The following is a 19153-nucleotide window of genomic DNA, read 5'->3' on the forward strand; positions in this document are numbered from 1 at the left end:
ACTTACAATTTTGAAATATAGTCATGTTGTCAATTAAAATGGGGATACGTTCTGAGAAATGAGTCACTAGGCATTATCGTTGTTGTGTGAACATCACAGAGTGTGCTTACACAAACCTACATGGTGTAGCCTACTACACACTTGGGCTATACAGTATTAAACTTATGGGACCACCATCGTACATGTGGTCCATCGCTGACTGAAACGTTGTTATGTGGCACCTGATTACAGTGTAAGGCTCACAAGAAGCAGCAGAAAGAGGACACAGAGTTCCCATGTGCCCTTCACCCTGCTTCCCCCAATGTAACATCTCACACAACCACAGCACACTATCCAAACCCAGAACTGATGTTACAACACCATTAAATCAAGTGCAGACTTGATTTGGGCTTTGCCAGTTTTTATGTGCACTCTCTGCTCTGTGTGTCCTATGGCCAGATTCACATCACCAGCCAATCTGTCAGGCCTCAATCAGGATGCAAGCGGCTCTCCTCAGGTTACCCCTCAACAGTCACACCATCCCCAACCCTACCCCGGGCAACCACGGATTTGTTCTCCATCATTCTAACTTTGTAACTTCAAGACTGTTCTATAAATACCCAAGTTGCTGTATGTATCAACAGTTTATTCCTTTTTATCGATGCATAGATATACACAACTTGTTTATCCACGTGATTTTTTTTTAAAGCTTGCATTTCCCAAGTTTTCTATGATATAGTTGTACTTTGTTGTTAAAAGAAAGCTTGCTGCAGTCCCAAGAATAAGGTTTATCACATTTGAGGCCTCAAAATTTTACCCCTGAACAATACTGCTGTGGAAGTTAATCAGAATGCCTATTCAAATTTGCATAATTTCCTTTATATAAAAATTGCAAGAAAGTCTGTGATTTGGGGTAAGGCAGGCTATTTTATTTGAACCAATGATCCTACTGAAAACAATAAGAAACACTGTATAACATATTTGTAAAAATTCTTAAAATACGTAAAGAAGTGACAGATTGTGAGGAATTTCTGGGCTAAATCCAAACCAGCTACCAGGGGGGTGAGTGATCACATGCCAACCCCTAAGAGTCTGAACTTCCTCTTCAACAGACCACCTCTGCAGGGAGCAGAACTAAGACAAGGACCACCAAGAGGCGGAGGTGCACCAAGAGGTCCTCCTTCCAACAGTAAGTGGGGCCTGAGGGAGAACAGGAAGTCAATGAGTCTGTAGGTGGAGATGGAGCCAGACTCACATTTCCAAACAATTTAGTGACTGTGAATCTTGAACTTAGATGAAGACGTTCCAAGACAGGTGGTACCTTCAAGTATGCAGCAGAAGCAAATGTATATGTCTCAGAAAAACATACTTTCATCTTTGATCTCAAATGATTCCTATAAGTAGCTTTTCAAATACAATTACCAAAACAACCAAATAAACCAGAATAAAACACAACAAACACCACACAGCACACAGTGCAACAGCATACCACGAACAAGAGCCAGAAGGAAAAAAATACGAGAAAAAAATAGACAAAGGTATCAGATATTACACGTGATAGACGTAGACTACAAAACAACCAGGTGCAGAAGGAAAATTGGAAAAATATTTGCATGGAATAGGCAACTACAAAAATGAAATAATCACTGTGATAAAGAAACCAAATAGAATTTTTAGAACTAAAAACATCAATAATTGATATTAACAAGTCAATTGGTTTAACAGCTGACTAGATACAGCCAAAGATGAAATTAATGAGTTGGAAGACAGGTCACTAGGATGACATAGAATGAAGCATGGAGACAAAAAAGTGGTAAATGCAAAAGTAAGAACTGGAGAAGCAGACAGTACGTGAGGATGTCTGACAAACATTGAACTGACGTCCCTGAAAGAAAGAAGACAGAATGGGGCAAAGGCAGTATTTGAAGAGATAATGACTGAGAATTTTCTAGAATCAATAAATCTATCTACAGATTCAAGAAGCCCATAGAATCCTAAACATTATACCAAAAAGCCCCTTCTATCTAGACACATCACAGCAGAGGGCAGAATACCACAATAAAGAACAAAGCTAAAAGCAGCTGGAAGGGTAGGAGGAGATGGAGGAGGAAAGACGGCAACTCAACAGCAACAGTGGAAGCCCGGAGAGAGAGAAAGCTAAGTGAGAGCTTAGAAGTCACCTACCAGTGAGTTACTTTTCAAGAAGGAAAGCCAAGCAAAAGTCTAGAGAGTTCTCAACAAAGACCAGCACTAAACAAAAACTAAAGAATAAATTTCTGACAGAAGGAAAATCATTCCACATTGAAAGTATGAAATGCAGGAAGAAATGAAGAACAAAAACATGGGTAAATCAAATAAATAGGGAATGTGTAAAACAGTAACATCTTTGGGTTTGAGAAGAACTAGAACAAGGTCAGAAGGGTAAATGGAGGTAAACGCTTCCAAGGTGACATGCAATGAAAATAATTAACTTTGGACTTTGATAAATTAAGAAGGTTTTTAATTTCTAGGATAACTACTAAAACAACAGAAAACTGCTTATAAAACTTCTACACTAAGAAGAGAAAAAAGTGGAATTATAAAAAACAGTAAATAAAATGTTAAGAGAAAAACATAGAACAGATCAGTCATATTAAAAGCACAAAATGACAGTATTACAACAATTGTGTATGCACTAAATAGTAAAAAATCATCAGAGTAGATAAAAATTAAACTTTATGCTATTTACAAGAGACACGTGTAAATATAAACACACAGAGAGGTTGAAAGTACAAAGATGGAAAAAGATACCTCAAGCAGATTAAAGCCAGCTGGTATTGCTATATTATCATAAAACAAAGTAGAATTTAATGCAAAAAGCTTTAGCAGAGATAAAGAAAGTCATTTTATAATGACAAAATGCTTAATTCAGCAGAAATAGATAATTTAAATTTGTATATATCCAATATATATACAAAAATAAAAATACGTAATACTAAAGCTACAAAATACGTAATACTGAAAATAGAATCCCAAGGAAAAACAGACAAATTCACAACACTAATGGGAGATTTTAACACAACTCTCAGCACTTGTTAGGAAAGACAGAGAAAACAATCAGTAGGATATAGAGAAACCAGCAAATAAGATTAACAATCTTCACCTAATGGACATACATGGAACACCGCAACCAACAATTCAGAATCCAAGTTCTTTTCAATACACACAGAATGTTTATAAAAAGGAACTGAACATTGGACCCCATAACTAAGTCTCAACAAATTTCACAGATGTGAAATAACCAAAGGTATGTTCTCTGACAATTATGCAATTAAGCTAAATATGAACAAAGATACAATTAGAAAATTCAAAAATGCTTGTAAATTAAGAAATACCTTTGTAATAACCATGGGTCAAAGAAGAAATCACAGCGGAAATTAAAAAATATTCTGTACTTGACAATAACAAAAATACTACATATTAAAACTTCTGAGATGCAGCTAAAGTAGTACTTACATGGAAATTTATACCCTCAACTGCATATATTCAAAAAGAGAAAAAAAGCTGAAAATTAAGGAATTAAGCATCTGTCTCAAGAGCTAAGAATACAAACCAAAGAAGGTAAGAGGAAATAAATAAAGGCAATATTAACAGAACAGAAAAATTTATATAGCATAGAGAATCAATAAAGCCAACAGTAGGTTCTTCCAAAAGGCTGCTAAAGTCAACAAACCTACTGGAAGAGGGATAAAGAAAAAAAGAAAAGAGAAAGGGTAGAAATAAGTATCAAGAGCAAAAAAGATCAATACCACAGATCCTATACATATAAAAGAGAGAACAGGAAAACATGAACAAACTTTCGTAAATAAACTTGAATATTTAGGTATAGTTAACATATTTCTTGAAAACCATACTTTGCAAAACCGACTCAAGAAGAAATTAAAAACTTCAAATCAAGTTTTCTAGCTATTTAAAGTTAACTATTTAAACTATAAGTATTTAAGAAATACATTTAAACAATTAAAGAAATCAACTCTGCTGAACATCTTTCCACAGCAAAAAGTTCAGCCTCCACTGGCCTTCCTGATGTGTCCAAAGAATAAAGAACCGTAATTTTAAATAAAATGTTTTAGAGAAGAGAAAATGTGGGAAGATTCATCAATGTGTTTTATGAGACAGGCATAATCTCAATACTAAACACCAAAAGAGCAATACGAGGAGGAAAGTTATAACAATCTCACTCACGTAAACCAATGCAAAAATTTCACAAAAAAATACAAGCAAATGGATCTAGTAATACACAAAAGAATATTACACCATCATCAAATTGCATTTTTCCCCAAAGAACATAATGGTAGGTATGATATTAGAAAGTCAATCAATATGATTTATCATATTAAAATATTAAAGAAGAAAAATTCAAAGATGAAAAATCACCTCAACAGATTTAGTAGAAATACTGATATACATATTTTTTTGTCCTGTCTCTGTTCCTTCCAGACCAAGCTAGCAGTGTTTCTGCTGGTACAACAGTCTCAAAAACTTTGTGGGTCTCCTGTGTGTGCCACAGGGGCCCATGCGATCAGACAAGAGGCTCCTCCACAGACTTCCTGGATAGCCCCATCTATTCCTGGCTTTCCCTGAGATCCATGAGCCACACACCCAATCTCGTCAACAAAAGGTTGTCCAGTCACACCCTTGGCCTTCTCTCCTGTGCATGCTTTCCAAACAGTGAGTCTTCTAATATCAGCATCTTTTGCAATGTGGATAGGCTGCAAACTTCCCAAACCATCAATCCCTGAATATCACTCCTAGGTCTAAGTAAGGTTGACAAGACTCTTTTCCCCGAGCATTCAACCTGGAAAATGAGGCCTCACTAAAGATGTCTGGTAGGGTAGCACAAACTTTTAAAATGTCACAGAAAGGGTACCTGACTTATAATAACTTGGTGAAAAGCTCCTAAGAATTTTCCTCCAATAAAACTTCAGGAAAGGTAACTTCTAAATTCTGAAGCAAAGTCTTACTTGTGACACTTTGGATACTCCACTCTTAGAGTGCTGAACGAGCAGAGCACTCGGTATTCCTCCAGGCGATCAGTTGGCAGAACCACAGTGGGGGCATTTAACTGGCAGCCCTCCTCCACACTCACTGGTTTGGCTGCCTGATTTAGGATGAATTAGAGGGGAACTGCCTCCTAAGCCACACAAACGCCCATCAACTTCAGAGCTTTAGACGAAGACGCCAGACTGACAAGAGGTTCTGAAGTGTTACTCAGATGGGACAGAGTTATCACTTCGTCAACACCATTGTGCTTCCACTGTCCACATCTGCCTCTCTGACCCAGCACTAAGACAGTCTTCTAGATTCTCAACCACAAGGTTACACAGCACTTCAAAGAGTATGGGCAAAGGACGCAATAACCAAAGAAAGCAGTAACCGCTAGTTTCCAAATGACGAACTTCAAATGTACTATAAAGGGTTCTGATAGTCAGTTTGCTTTCTGTTATGAGTGACACAAACGATTGAGGAGATATTCATTCATTTTAGAGTTACAAAACTAAGATTTAAATCTTGTAATACTTTCCTTGAAAGACAAGGTAAATTGAATCAGGTGATGCAAAAATATTTTATTCTGTAAAGAAGAATTTCTATAAGATAGCTTAACTTTCTTAAATTTAAAAGCCTTTTAAGAGTGTTAGGTCACTAGAGGAAAAAGTCTCTACTTTCCAGAACTGTGCACTTTGCAAAACGAAAAAAGTATTTTAAAATCTATCCTTCATTAAATTCCAAAGCATATTTAGAAAATACTAAAATGTATTGTTATTCATATTTTATGGAAACTGTGCAAAGGAAAACAAACTTGCTTGAATCAAATGTAAACTTTAATTGCCTAAATCAGCATCCTATACTTTTCACATTTTATAGTTTTCATCCCTTCTGCTAAATCTGAATAATTGCATTCTCAGACTGTGAAAAATGAGGAAAAGTATCATGTTGAAATAGGCATTAGGTATTTTGGAGCTAAACAGAGGTACCGTTATAATTCTGTCTAGAAAGTCTCTCTGAGTTTGACTCAACATGTTAAATATAAAATTGTTGACTGAAGAGCGAGAACAAGACAGACTCGAAGAAAGTCTGACACCTTTCTCATTTTGTAAGCAGACGTTTAAAAAGGATACACAGACTAACAACAAAAGGGTGTGTGTGTGTGAATGCTGGTATATATATGTATATATAAATGTGCAAATTCATATTTTTAAGTCGGTATGAATACACATGAAAGGTTTTAAAGAATTTATCAATAGTGAAATTATAGAAGATACTTATTTTCTTCTCGTTATTAGGCATTATCTAGTTTTTTACTATAAATATACATAATTGAAATATGAAAATTAGTTTAAAAACGCTTACAACATATTAAAAATATTTCATTAAAAAACTATTAAAAAATTTGGATTTTTCTCAATGGTTTCTATCAGTTAAAGATAAAAGTGCCCTGGAAGAAAGAAGGAGTGCAGTTCTCACCAGGACTCTGGCTCTGTATAACAGAAGCAGTCATGAAAGTGACATCACATAGCATTTCAGAACTGATAAAAGCAACAGAAATGAAGAGAAACAAGATTAGTGAAAGCAAAGAAGAAAACCTTGGGAATTTACAAGAAATGATGTGTTTGCCCAACAAGTAGGGATCAGGAGACTGCTGCTGGCAGTTGAGGAAGGAAAGTGAAGGAGTGTGTTAACACCTAACATGCACTGCCAGTCACTGTGGACACAGCAAGGAGGCAAGCTGGGCTCCCAGGCGGGGCTCCCACTGGGCGGTGGGGCTCACATGGGGCAGTGGGGCTTGTACCAGGTGGGGCTCAGACCAGGCAGTGGGGCTCACACCAGGGGGCAGGGCTCACACTGGGCTACGGGGTTCATGCTGGGCAGTGAGGCTCAAACCAGGTGGTGTGGTTCCCATGAGGGGGCGGGCTCCCATGAGGTGGCAGGGCTCACATCTGGCTGAGGGGGCTCCCGAGCTCATGCCCCCAGTGCTGAGTGCGGCAGCTGCCGAGGCTAACAGAAAGTGGGCTGTGCAGGGCATGCGAGGCACGTGGCCTTCTTTGCCATGGGGAGTTACAGGCTTACATTTGCTTCTTGGAAGGAACAGTGCAGGCACTGGACTAGAAGTGGCCACAATTAGAGTCAGGGAGCCCATCTGGAAAGCTGTGACAGTAATTCAAAGAAGAAATGCCACCAAGGTCCTTGATCTTGAGAGCGACAAAGGCAAGCTAAATCAGAAGGGAAAGTCCATAGAATTGGGTAGTTGAGTGGATGTAGGTAATATAGAAGGGAGGTTTCAGAGCTACATTCAGAAAAAAGGAAAATAAACTCCACTGGTACACTATGTCTGGCACTGAACTTTGTGCCACATTATGACAAAAGAGTGGAAAAAACCAGAGCCAGCACACTCATCCCATTTGTGAACTGACTTTCCTTTGAGCCACTGTTCCAGCAAGCTTTCCCTGAGGGGGGACTGTGTGCCCTGCACTAGCGAAGATGCGTGCTAAGAGCAACCCCACAATGGTTAACCCAAAGCACTCTCTGCCGGTGCCCTGACACCTGGCCTCTAACCGCAGCCACCTTCTTGCCAGACCAGAAAACACGCACAGTGAAGACCAGTGTGTGGGGACAGGCTGCAGGAGGCCCTGGAGAGTGGCTGGCGTCCAATGGAGCAAGCTGGTGGAGGACGGTGAGCTGTGTACTTGGGTTGAATGTGGACAGACTGGGAACCACACGAAAGACTGCTACATCTGAATGAGTGAATTCTGGCATGAGTGTTAAATAACACAGTCATATTCTCTCTACTGCCACTGACCCAGGGAGCTCCGGGGGACAAAGATAGTCCCAGAGCCCACTTCGAGCACTTGACAGGTGTCTGTGTGATAACTGTGATGACGTGTTACAGCTCAACAGATAATCTGCACTCAGTTCCTCAGAGGATGGGACCTCTGTAATGGGTCCCTTCAACAACCATGAAGCCTGACGACTTGCAGGTGCTCTGTTCTAGGCACCAGAGAGCAGAAAACGGGCAGACGAGGCTGCTATCCTTCAGAGCCTGGTGAGGGGAGAATCAGAAAGTAAGCGAGACAAGGATCAGGGATCAGTGGAGACACATGCAGAATGAAAACAGGCAGATGTGACAGCAAGCTGACTGGCTGGTATGAGCACCGCGCAGACGAGGAAGCCTCTGTGAGGATTAGGAAAGAGCATTCCTGAAGAAGACACACAGCTCAGGAGGGCCTGACTTGTGGTACGGCTGCCACGAGGTGGGAACGGGGACAGATGGGGCTGAGCAGGCAGGCTGGCCATGTCTGCACAGTCACAGCCTGGGGTGAAGCAGCAGGCTCTGGAGTCGACATCAGCAGGAACCCAACCCCACCAGGAACAGCAGCTAACATTCACTCTGTGCTCCACGTGCACGGCGCTCAGGCTGTCGAGTGCAAGCCTGCTGCACTGCAGGAGGGACCGCCCACAGACTGCGTGTTCCCAGAGGCGGGGAGAGACAGGCTCTGCATCCCAAACAATGCCTGAGAGCAGCCCATGTGTTCCGGTAGCAGCATGCAAGGACCTGCATGCATCCTGTGCAGAGCCCAGGAACAGATGGCAGCTCCACTTAGGATTCGAGTAAACCAAAGAGTCACCATCTTTAGACAAACTTTTAGAGAAACCTGGTCTATAAATAAAGATATGGTTTTCTCTTCAAAATGGTTAAATCCTTGTACCTAAGCTTTCTATACTGTTTGATTCCATGCTATATTACAAAAGATGGTTATTCTAGATTCATATTTAATGCATGGTTTATTAGGTTTTAATTGCTCATTCATATGAAAATGTTCAATCACGGGCCGGCCCCGTGGCTGAGTGGTTAAGTCTGTGCACTCCGCTTCAGTGGCCCAGGGTTTCACTGGTTCGGATCCTGGGTGCAGACATGGCCATGGCACCGCTCATCAAGCCATGCTGAGGAGGCGTCCCATATGCCACAACTAGAATTACCTACAACTAAAAATACACAACTATGTACCAGGGGGCTTTGGGGAGAAAAAGGAAAAATAAAATCTTTAAAAAAAAAAAAAAGAAAATGTTCAATCATATATATTAACGATATCTTTTAAAAATATCCTTTGTGGAAATATTTTATTTATTTATTTATTTTATTGAGGTAACACTGGTTTATAACATTATACAAATTTCAGGTGTACATCATTGTGTTTTGATTTCTGTGTAGACTATATCATGTTCACCACCAAAAGACTAATTACAATCCAAAGCCATGTACATGTGCCCAGACCCCCTTTTGTGCTCCTTCTTCCCCACCTCCCCTGAGACCACCAATCCAATCTCTGTCTCTATGTATTTGTTTTTAGTTGCTGTTGTTATCTTCTATTTATGAGTGAGATCACATGGTATTTGTCTTTCTCTGACATTTCACTCAGTGTAATACCCTGACGCTCCATCCATGTTGTTGCAAATGGCAAAATTTCATCTTTTTTATGGCTGAATAGTATTCCATTGTGTACGTATACCACATCTTCTTTATCCATTTGTCCCTTGATGGGCACACTTAGGTTGCTTCCAAGTCTTGGCTATCGTGAATAATGCTGCAATGAACATAGGGGTGCATGTATCTTTACACATTCATGTTTTCATGTTCTGTGGATAAATATCCAGCAGTGGAATAAATGGATCATATCGTAGATATGGTAGTTCTACTCTTTTTCTTTTCTTTTTGGTGAGGAAGATTGGCCCTGAGCTAATATCTGTTGCTAATTTTCCTCTTGTTTTTTTCCCCCAAAGCCCTAGTACCTAGTTGTATATCCTAGATGTAAATCCTTTTAGTTCTTCTATGTGGGAGCACACCACAGCATGGCCTGATGAGCAGTGTGTAGGTCCATACTCAGCGTCCAAACCTGTGAACCGCGGGCTGCTGAAGTGGAGTGCACAAACAACTACGCCACCAGGCTGGCCCCTATTAATTTTTTGAGGAATCTCCATACTGTTTTCCACAGTGGCTGCAACAGTTTACATCCCCAGCAGCAGTGTATGAGAATTCCCTTTACTCCATATCCTCTCCAATACTTGTTATTTCTTGTCTTAATTATAGCCATTCTGACAGGAGTAAAGTGATATCTCATTGTAGTTTTGATTTGCATTTCCCCAATAATTAGTGATGTTGAACATCCTTTCAAGTGCCTGCTGGCTATCTGCATATCTTCTTTGGAAAAATGTCTGTTCATATCTTTGGGCCATTTTTTAATTGGGTTGTTAGTTTTTCTGTTGTTGAGATGTATGAGTTCTATATATATTTGGAATATTAACCCCCTTATCAGATATTTGGTTTCCAAATATCATCTCCCAATTGTTAGGTAAAATGGACTTATATATATTTATATTATAAATACTAGTCTTTAAATTAAATAGACATCTAACATTAACTATTCGCATCCCAACCTTGAGTTAGATGAGTTATCATTTTGAACAACTGTTCATATTAACAGATTGCTTTACTCAAAACTTGATCTAACTTCACGGATATACTAGATGATCTCGGAAATACAGCTAACTTTAAAATGCCAGTGATTGCGTACAGATCCAAGGGCATTGGAAATAAAAAGGCCTATCAGCAATAAACAAAAACTATTTTCTTGGATTCAGATTTATGGTTTATCAAGAAATCTCTCCCAACTGAATATTATATTATCAATATATTTATTTAAGGAAAAGTATGAGATTTCTAGATTATTCTAACAAAACTGATTTTGCCACCCCAAAATATTATTTTCTACAGAAGGATTCCTTAAGATTCATGAGAGTTCTTGGCTCTTTCCTAAATAGTTTTGTGAGGATGATTTCTTTCACATTGAGAAAGATAAATTTCAATAAAATGATATTCAGTGAAAGTAGACATTTGTTTTAATTCTTAAACCTACCTTATGGGAATGATGTAGGAAAACAGAAGAAGGAACCGAAAAAGATTGCGGTACCACGGGCCTACAAATCCTTGCAAGGTTACCATAACAAGCGAGAGGGCAACTAAAGCCAAAAAGAGTGCTTTGGTCAGCTGATTGAGCTCAAGGTCCAACAAACCAACCTGAAAGAAAAACACAAAATTAAGACAATAATCACAATGTCCTTAATATTACCAATTTGATTTCATGATAGTTATGACATCCTCAAATTTTTATTTGCCTTGATTATAATGAAATACAAAAATGTATTAACTATACTTTTCTCCTGAAAAGCCTCTTAGAGATTTATGCAGAATTTCTGGAAATGAGTCATGATCCCCAGAGCACTTCCAGAAAAGGTCTACTGAGAAAGCACGAGTCCAGAGTGTCCCACCACAAAACACGCAGACCTTTGTCCAGACGCTGATGCTATGACAGCCTACAAGGACAAAATCGGACATCAGACGATGGGCACAAAGGAGGACACTGGGGCCCTGGTTAGCTCTACGGAGAGCGGATGCGTGTTTTCCTCTGCACATGCTATAGCAGGCAACCCATGTTATGTGCACCCTAAGGATTTTATTCAGATTGAGGACCCCAAGAATAGGAAAGGATGTCTGTCACCTCCATCTGCCAAGAGTCTCTCTGAAAAGTTCTCTGAATTAAGAAAAGCAACAGAGAGTAGTTAGCTTGTAATGAAAACCTTTTTGATTTGCACAAATCCTACATGATAGGTTCTCCTAGTAAGGTACACAATACTCAAATTCATTCTGTGGATCATTTACTAGCTGAGCAAAATGTGAGGGAAAATTATGTCAATAAGAATTAGTTCATATTTTTGTTGCATCTGTGTAGAATCTCGGGAACACTGAGAACTAGCAACCCAGACGGCTCTCTTCTACAAGGGAAGTGAATATAGCTCTTCTGAAGCATGCAACTTCAATTTCGAGCTTTGGCAATCTCCATGAAGTCTTTCTCCTTGCTCAGTTTCATTGCTGAAAGACCATAATGCAATACAGTGTGTGGGGTGGAGGGTACTGGGCTTGGTAGAAAGGCTTTAGAATCACACAGAGGGAGAAGTGATGCCGCACAGCGATTAAGATTCTTCAGGACTCCAAATTTAGGCTAATTTGAATGCTGGCTCTGCCACTTGCTGTATAACCTTGGGCAAGCTGAGCATCACTTTTCTTATCTGTAAAACAGGGATATAACTGCACCTTCCTAATAGGACTCAGGGGATTAAGTGAGCTGACGCACAGCACATGGAACACAGCTTCTGGTACAGAGTACGCCTACTGTATGTTACTATTATTCTCATTATTTTTATTATTGCAAACTTGGATATGAATCTCTGCTTACTAATTGTGTGACCTTGGGGAATGTCTTTACACTATTCAAAGCTCCTTTTCCTCATCTGTTAACTGGTGTTACCCATCTACTAACAGAAGTGCCTGGAGGAGCCCAGACGACGCCAACTTGCATGGGGTCCTAGGCCCTGGCAAGCTCACAGGCACACCTGGTCGCTGAGGCCGAGGCAGACAGAGCATGTGTTCAGCGAACTGCTTATTCGTGAGTCACATGACACTAACAGGAGACTGAGTCCTGTCAGTCAGTCACCTATCTGCTATCTGAGTTTCTCTCGAATCTGGTACAAATTTTGAAAGACAATAACTAAAAAAGAAAACAGGATTGCCAGAACTTTGATAAAATAAATGGGATACTATAATTCCCAAATTAAAAAGTTTAAGAATTACGGAGCTAATAACTTGGTTTATTTTGTAGTGCCTTTTGAAAATTCATAACTTTGGCCAATAAAAAGCCAGCCTTTTTCATGTCTCATGTATTTAGTTTATATCTGGTTTTCATTAATTTTTGCCACAAACTCTTATGAGAACATTAGAACCTGTAGTGAGGCAGAAAACACAAAACTTTGTCAGAAAATCTATTAAATGTAGCTGTGAAGAAAATTCATCCATTAAACAAATAACTTTAAACGTGTACTACATTTTTTGCTAAACTCTAAGGTTATGAAAGATGAGTAAACTATGAGAGAAGCAGCCAACTCAGTAGGAAAAATAAGATGACCACCAATAATATATGCTATAAAAGAGAATTATAAAATGGAAAGTGTTCTTCTCTAACCAAGCTTATAGATTAAGTCACTTCTTAGAGCTCACAACGTGCACTGCTGCTGGTTGACACTCCATGGCCTTTAAAAGCAGCATGGAAACAATGGGAAGGACAACAGGGACCAGGATCGATATGGTTGATGTGTCTAGAGGGTAAGCTCTACTTCCACCAAATCAGGACACTGCAGGGTCTGCTCTGCCGGCTGGGAGCCATGGGCCCTTCGAAGGCCCTGGGAGGGGGACGACCTTCACAGGCCTCGCCCCCATCCCTGTGCAGACCAGACCCCAAGAGGAAAGCCCGAGGCCTGTGAAACCCGGTCTCCTCTGGCCACTCACTATACAGACTCCTAACTAGGGAGACATTAAACAAACCTGACCGCCACTTTTGTGCGGGCTATCTACTCAGTTCTGATGTGACAGCAGACGAGATCCTTCACCAGCCAGCTTTCAGTGCAAAGTCTTCAGTGTTCTGTGGGAAGCACAAGGTCCTCCTAGTGTCACCTTCTAGCCAAGTGACTGTGGGAAGTGGGGTTTCCCTCTCCAGGCCCTGCACAGAACCAGCAGAGCCCACTATCTCCGCAGACGACAGCAGGCTGGCAGGGAGCCTCGTTCGTCGTCTCGGAGGCTCTGGACCCTCCCAACTGTGCAGCCGGGGACGGGCTGCGCTTCCCTCGGGAACCGCACAGGGAAGACCACGGTGGCTGATTTATCAACTCCATTTAGAAAGCAGCACAACGAGGACAAATATCTTGCAATTTCTGCCACTTCAACTACTACATAGTTTATGCTTGAATTATTGAGAAAAATAGGTTTTTGGATTAAAATGAAGAAAAATTAAGCCAGGGAAGTAGAGCACGTTTCAAAGCCCAGATCCTTTTGCTGTGACAAAGGCGGTCTAAGTTTCAGGCCTCGCTGAGGGTCAGACGAAGTCATTATTCATTCAGTCAGGGAAAAAAGACTCAATTACCTCAACCTAAAGATGCTATCAATGAATGCAAAGTGCATATTTTACTCTATTCATCCAAATCCCATTAAAAAGTGAAAGGAATGATTTAATCTGGCCTTCAGAGTTGGTCTTTTTTTGTAATAAAATAAAGAATCACTGTCTTGCAAAATGCATAACCACTACCTCACACTTTTCCCTGCATCACAGCAGTGAAAGACTGTAAAAGCTGGGGCAAAACCAGGCAGAAATGACCACAAAGTTTCCTTTGAACAAATGCCTCGTACAGGATGGAAACTTGAAAAGCAGCCTACTGCATCCTGATACGCAGATAATTCAAAGTATTAATACCTTCCTAATTGATGAAGATAGTTGCTCAACTAGTGAATACAACAGTTTTGAAGCCTACTAAATGTTGTCTTTTCCAACTCCCTTCTAATTTAAAGGAAAGCAATAAAAAGTTCAGCAGAGTAAAATACAACTTTTCAGTGATGGATTGTTCCTTGCATTCTTTCAGGTAGTAGTCTTTTCTGAACTATGATGATTCTTCCCAGAATATAACTGTAACCAAGCTATAGTATATAATATAATCTTAATCTTTTTTGGTCAATTCTAACAAAACACAGTGAGAAGAAAAGGCATATTTCAATACTTGAATTTTTTTTAAAGTTCACTTTCAATTAACAATCTTTTTCACATTCATTTCTCTAAAATCCCTTAAACGTTTCTTCAACGCAACTAAAGTGCAATCTGGACCCTTAAAAAATACTCAATACAGAAACAGTTAACTTATAAAGTCACAGACTCTATAAAGAAGGTGGTAACTTGAGTGTTAATGTGAATCTCTTCCTTCTTTAAAAAGTTTCTTAAAACACTTGAACAGACCAGATATCTTTTGCTATGACTGCAAAACCTTTCACACATAAAATATATTATTAATCACTTGAAGTAATTATGACTGCATAGGAAAAGGTAAATTAAGTACACTGGGAAGCAATTTTCAACATTTATTGTAATTTCCTATATTAGTAAGGCAAATTTTCTTCTACTTGTCATAATATTTGTCTTATTTGAAACAACTGCGATAACAAAATTAAATACGCTACTGGAAATTTTAATCTCCAAGGGAAAATTTGTGCATAATGTCTAAGCCACCACAATGGTTCTGAGGAGGGGCTGTTCTAGGATAATGAACACAATAATTGCCTGTATAATCTAAAATGCTACTAATGGCAACAATCACAAATCCACTTAGCTCCTCTTTAATTTATGTACCAAGTTTTAAACAGCTAATGCTTCTCAGTAAAATAATGGTTTATACCAACAATAAAGAGTGAATACGGTATTCTCCTACTTAATCAAGAAAAGATCAGTGAGGTTTATTTTTTAATGGACGTGTGGACGAATGAGAAGCCCCCTTATCTCTGTCACACTGCGCCATTCCAATCCATCTCAGAGTTAAACTCGTCATCGGGCTACCAAGTCCCTCAGAAATCGACGCTCATGCCACACTGGAGCACCAGTCTCATGTTAGAAAGACTTAGTAACAGACAGAGCAAAAGGCCTAAGCAGCACTAACTGCTGATCGCATGGCATTACCCCTGGATTAACATTACATGAACATCAAAATATGTTTACCGTTCTTTTAAGACTCACATTGACTTATTTGATACATGGAAATATTTTAGAATAGCAAAATAATAAGATACAAAATGTCAAAAAGCCAATTTAAATTCTTGCAGAAAGCTAAATATTATTTTAATTCGTTCTACATTTTCCCTGTAAATACATCACAATTTGAAAAAGAAAAAAGCCTCCAAACTAATAGCTAATTCACTTAAGATGATTCTCCACAGGCAGAGGTACAGCTTTATACACGAAAGGTTACTGAGGGGAAAAATGGCTACTGAGGGGAAAAATAACTACTTGATATGTTGTTTATCCTTCAGTGGCTACACTCTTCGTGGACCGGCCTCCAGGCCCTCCTAACTCAGGAACTAGGATTGTGACTACAACTGACGTGAGGCTGCACCTTAACCTAACTGAAGTTCCTACAAAGGGCACACTTCTGCTAAATATCTTTGAAAAAACCAGCCAGATATTTTCCACTTTTAGGAGAATCTTAAGAAACAAGAAAAAATCAGTAATTTTTGGACCTTCATTTGTATTTCAAATAATTGAAACTAATACATTAAATCTGACTCCTAAATATTACAGCAATACCTTTTCCATTTTGGAGTTTATATTAAAAGTATTAGTTTTTAAAAAGTGATGGTACATCCCTTTCTTCTTCTCAAGTTTACTTATTTACTCATTTCTGGATATGAACTACTAAGTCTTAAGTGTCTGTCATACACGCAGGCTGGCCGCATGCCGTAGACGTGTCTGAGCCATTATCGTTTGTTGCCTCACTGATCCGCGAAATAAGAAGCGTTTCTTTTAGCCATTCTAGTCTATTGGCTCGATAATCTGTGCTTTAAAAGCTTCCTACATAAGTATCAGTGTGACAATTCTTCATGTTACAATATATCATCTTAATTTTTAAAAGTAAAAATCTGTATTTACACAATAAACATTTTAAATATTATTTTGAAAGAATATTTCACATCCTACATCTTCACCTACCAACACATTTTGCCTGACTATTCTATTTTCAGCATTTTTCCCTTGCTGATTAAATAGTTATTACATAAGATGTTTTCCCTCAAATATTTAACACTTAAAACCAAAATAGCGTCATACTTTTTACATAAACAAAAGAAGTATTAGTGCAAGGCCCAGCTCCTCAGCAAGGAAGTCAAACCTCTTTCCATATCAGTGCGAGGAACTTCAAGGGCAGACTCAAATAGCAACACTGCCAGTTTACACAAACTTGACCAGCGCCGTGTTTAGGACAACACGCACTATCAATCCTTCAGTCAGCTGGCCAACAACAGACACGATGTTAAGGGTGAAATTATTCCTAAAACCTGCAAACATGTTACTTGCCAAGAAGGTGCTTCATGAGTGCAGAATGAGGCTATCTTCTCAAATTGCTCCCTTTCCAGATCACTGGAGAAATTTCAGTACTGGCTTCGGCATTTCCTATGATACATATCCACTCAACAGAATACTTTTTACAATCCTTAAAAATACCAGAAAATAGCACATTATCTATGAACATATGTATATACACATCTCAGATTTGTTTTTGCTAAGCTAAGGCTTACTGCATCTGTTCATGCAGGACAATTTGCTCATGCCAGCTACTGTCTGACAGCCTCCTCTTATTAGAAACTTTATTAAAGTATAACCAATACATCAAAGGTCATCAAGTTTAAAGCAACAGAGCGACTTAAAAATTAGCAGAAAGTTAAATATTTTTTATTTTTATTACAAATTATTACAAATATTCTCAACTTGTGACACATCAAAGCAACATTTAAAACAAAAATGAGTATGCAAAAATACACAGAACAGTCTGGAAATTATTTGGAAATTCAATCTGTACTCTACGTACACAAATTACACTAAAATCCAGCACTGAATATTAAGAAAATCCCATAACTTTCTAACGTACAGCACTCCTGATCTTATTTTACAACAGTCCACATAGTTTATTTGACAATCAGGGATGTAAGGAGACTAAATCGTACAAATCTCTACCATTCCAACGCCATACTGGATACAGTTGTGTGCACTGCTCACGGCCCCGTTCCGTGCTGACATTTTGCTGCTGTCTGTAAAGTACCCTTTTGTAGCCAGGGAGAGAGCAAAAGAAAGGGGTGGCATATTGTGGCTCAGCCAGCAGAGGGCACTCAAGTGTGATGCTTATTTTTTTTGAATTCTGAAAGCCTATTTCTGATGAGAAAAGCAGAACTTTGATCTCTAATTCAACCAATTCAGTATATTTAATTTGTCATTCAGTATTCAAAATAGATACAGACTTTAACATGCTTGCTTATATATACTGGGGAGATTTCCTGGATAAAAATCTACTGTCATATAAAAAATCATATTTAAAGATATGACATCCAAAACACTGTAGGTAATAAGTACAGTACTACAGTGCTAAGGCTTCTTGAAGATTTAGATCTACAAACTAAGTAGATAAAATTCTAACAATAGGTTACATTAATGGTCTCAAGATCCTGCATATATTTGCCTTATTTTTTTTGTAACAATGTAGGAAACTGTCAATTTTAAATGGTTTTGCCAAGACCCCCCCCCCCACCAACTTAGAATAATTAATTCAATAACCTAAGCTATCCACTGACACCAGAAACCTCAACATTCAACATCACTCATATAAGTGAAATTTGAGCTCAGGTATTGGATTTCAATTTAATCTAATTAGATAAGCAGTTTATTGTGGTAATTTTACACTCATTTTAACAGATATGTCACAAATAGCATTAACCTCATCTTGAATCCTTAATATCTAAAAACACAATATCCATGAGTTTAGGAAGTAGTAAAGCCAAAAAAACCCAAAAATGGTCTGGAAAAGTCACAGTAAGAGCCGATTATGCCTGTGGTCACCGGTACAAGAGCCGTCTTCAGTATGCCTAGAACTTTGCCTGTTTTATGATTCTTCACAGTCTTTAAAAGATGCACACTCTTGGGAATTCTTTTTTTCCCTCAGAAGATGAAAAATAGATTCTTCTAATAGTAACTGTAAATGGTACTGATATTTTTAAAGAAAGGCTTTTTAACTAGGAGGCTTAAAATTTTAACAGACACACTAAGAATGGGAAGACCAAGTCTTCTTGTACAACCACAGAAATATGCGGCAGTTATCGCCTTTCATTTTCTACTCTATTTTCAGCAGTCCATACTGAAGAGACTATACTATTTAGCACATCTTTCTTCTGGGAGGTATGTGCATGTGTGTGTCTTTTTATTTTCTCTCGAATGTGACAAGTCTCTTATTTTAAATATCTTGTGTGTGTGATTCAGAAACACCTAAAATATTCACTTAAAAATAATTTATAAAATATATTATTGAATAGAAAATAATTTTGTGTTTTTAAGTACATTAATGCTACCACTACTAAAATTTGGGCTCTATTAATACTTGCTAAGGAAACTGCTAAATATATAGCCAGGGCTTCTAATGCTATGGTGTCCTGAGATTCCTGAGCACAATGACTGTT

At 38.7% G+C, this 19153-nt stretch overlaps 1 protein-coding gene across 25 annotated transcripts in view; it reads right to left on the reverse strand.

Moving 5' to 3' along the window:
• ATP9B (ATPase phospholipid transporting 9B (putative)) overlaps positions 1-19153 on the reverse strand; it is a 282461-nt gene that overhangs the window by 91128 nt on the left and 172180 nt on the right. For all 25 annotated transcript variants that reach the window (XM_044744021.2, XM_044744020.2, XM_044744015.2 and 22 more), the window contains one exon: positions 10929-11089. In XM_044744021.2, coding sequence (XP_044599956.2) covers positions 10929-11089 — 161 coding nt within the window. The remainder of the gene's footprint in view (positions 1-10928; positions 11090-19153) is intronic.

This window comes from Equus asinus, chromosome 7 (genome assembly GCF_041296235.1).
Source record: "Equus asinus isolate D_3611 breed Donkey chromosome 7, EquAss-T2T_v2, whole genome shotgun sequence".
Taxonomy (NCBI): domain Eukaryota; kingdom Metazoa; phylum Chordata; class Mammalia; order Perissodactyla; family Equidae; genus Equus; species Equus asinus.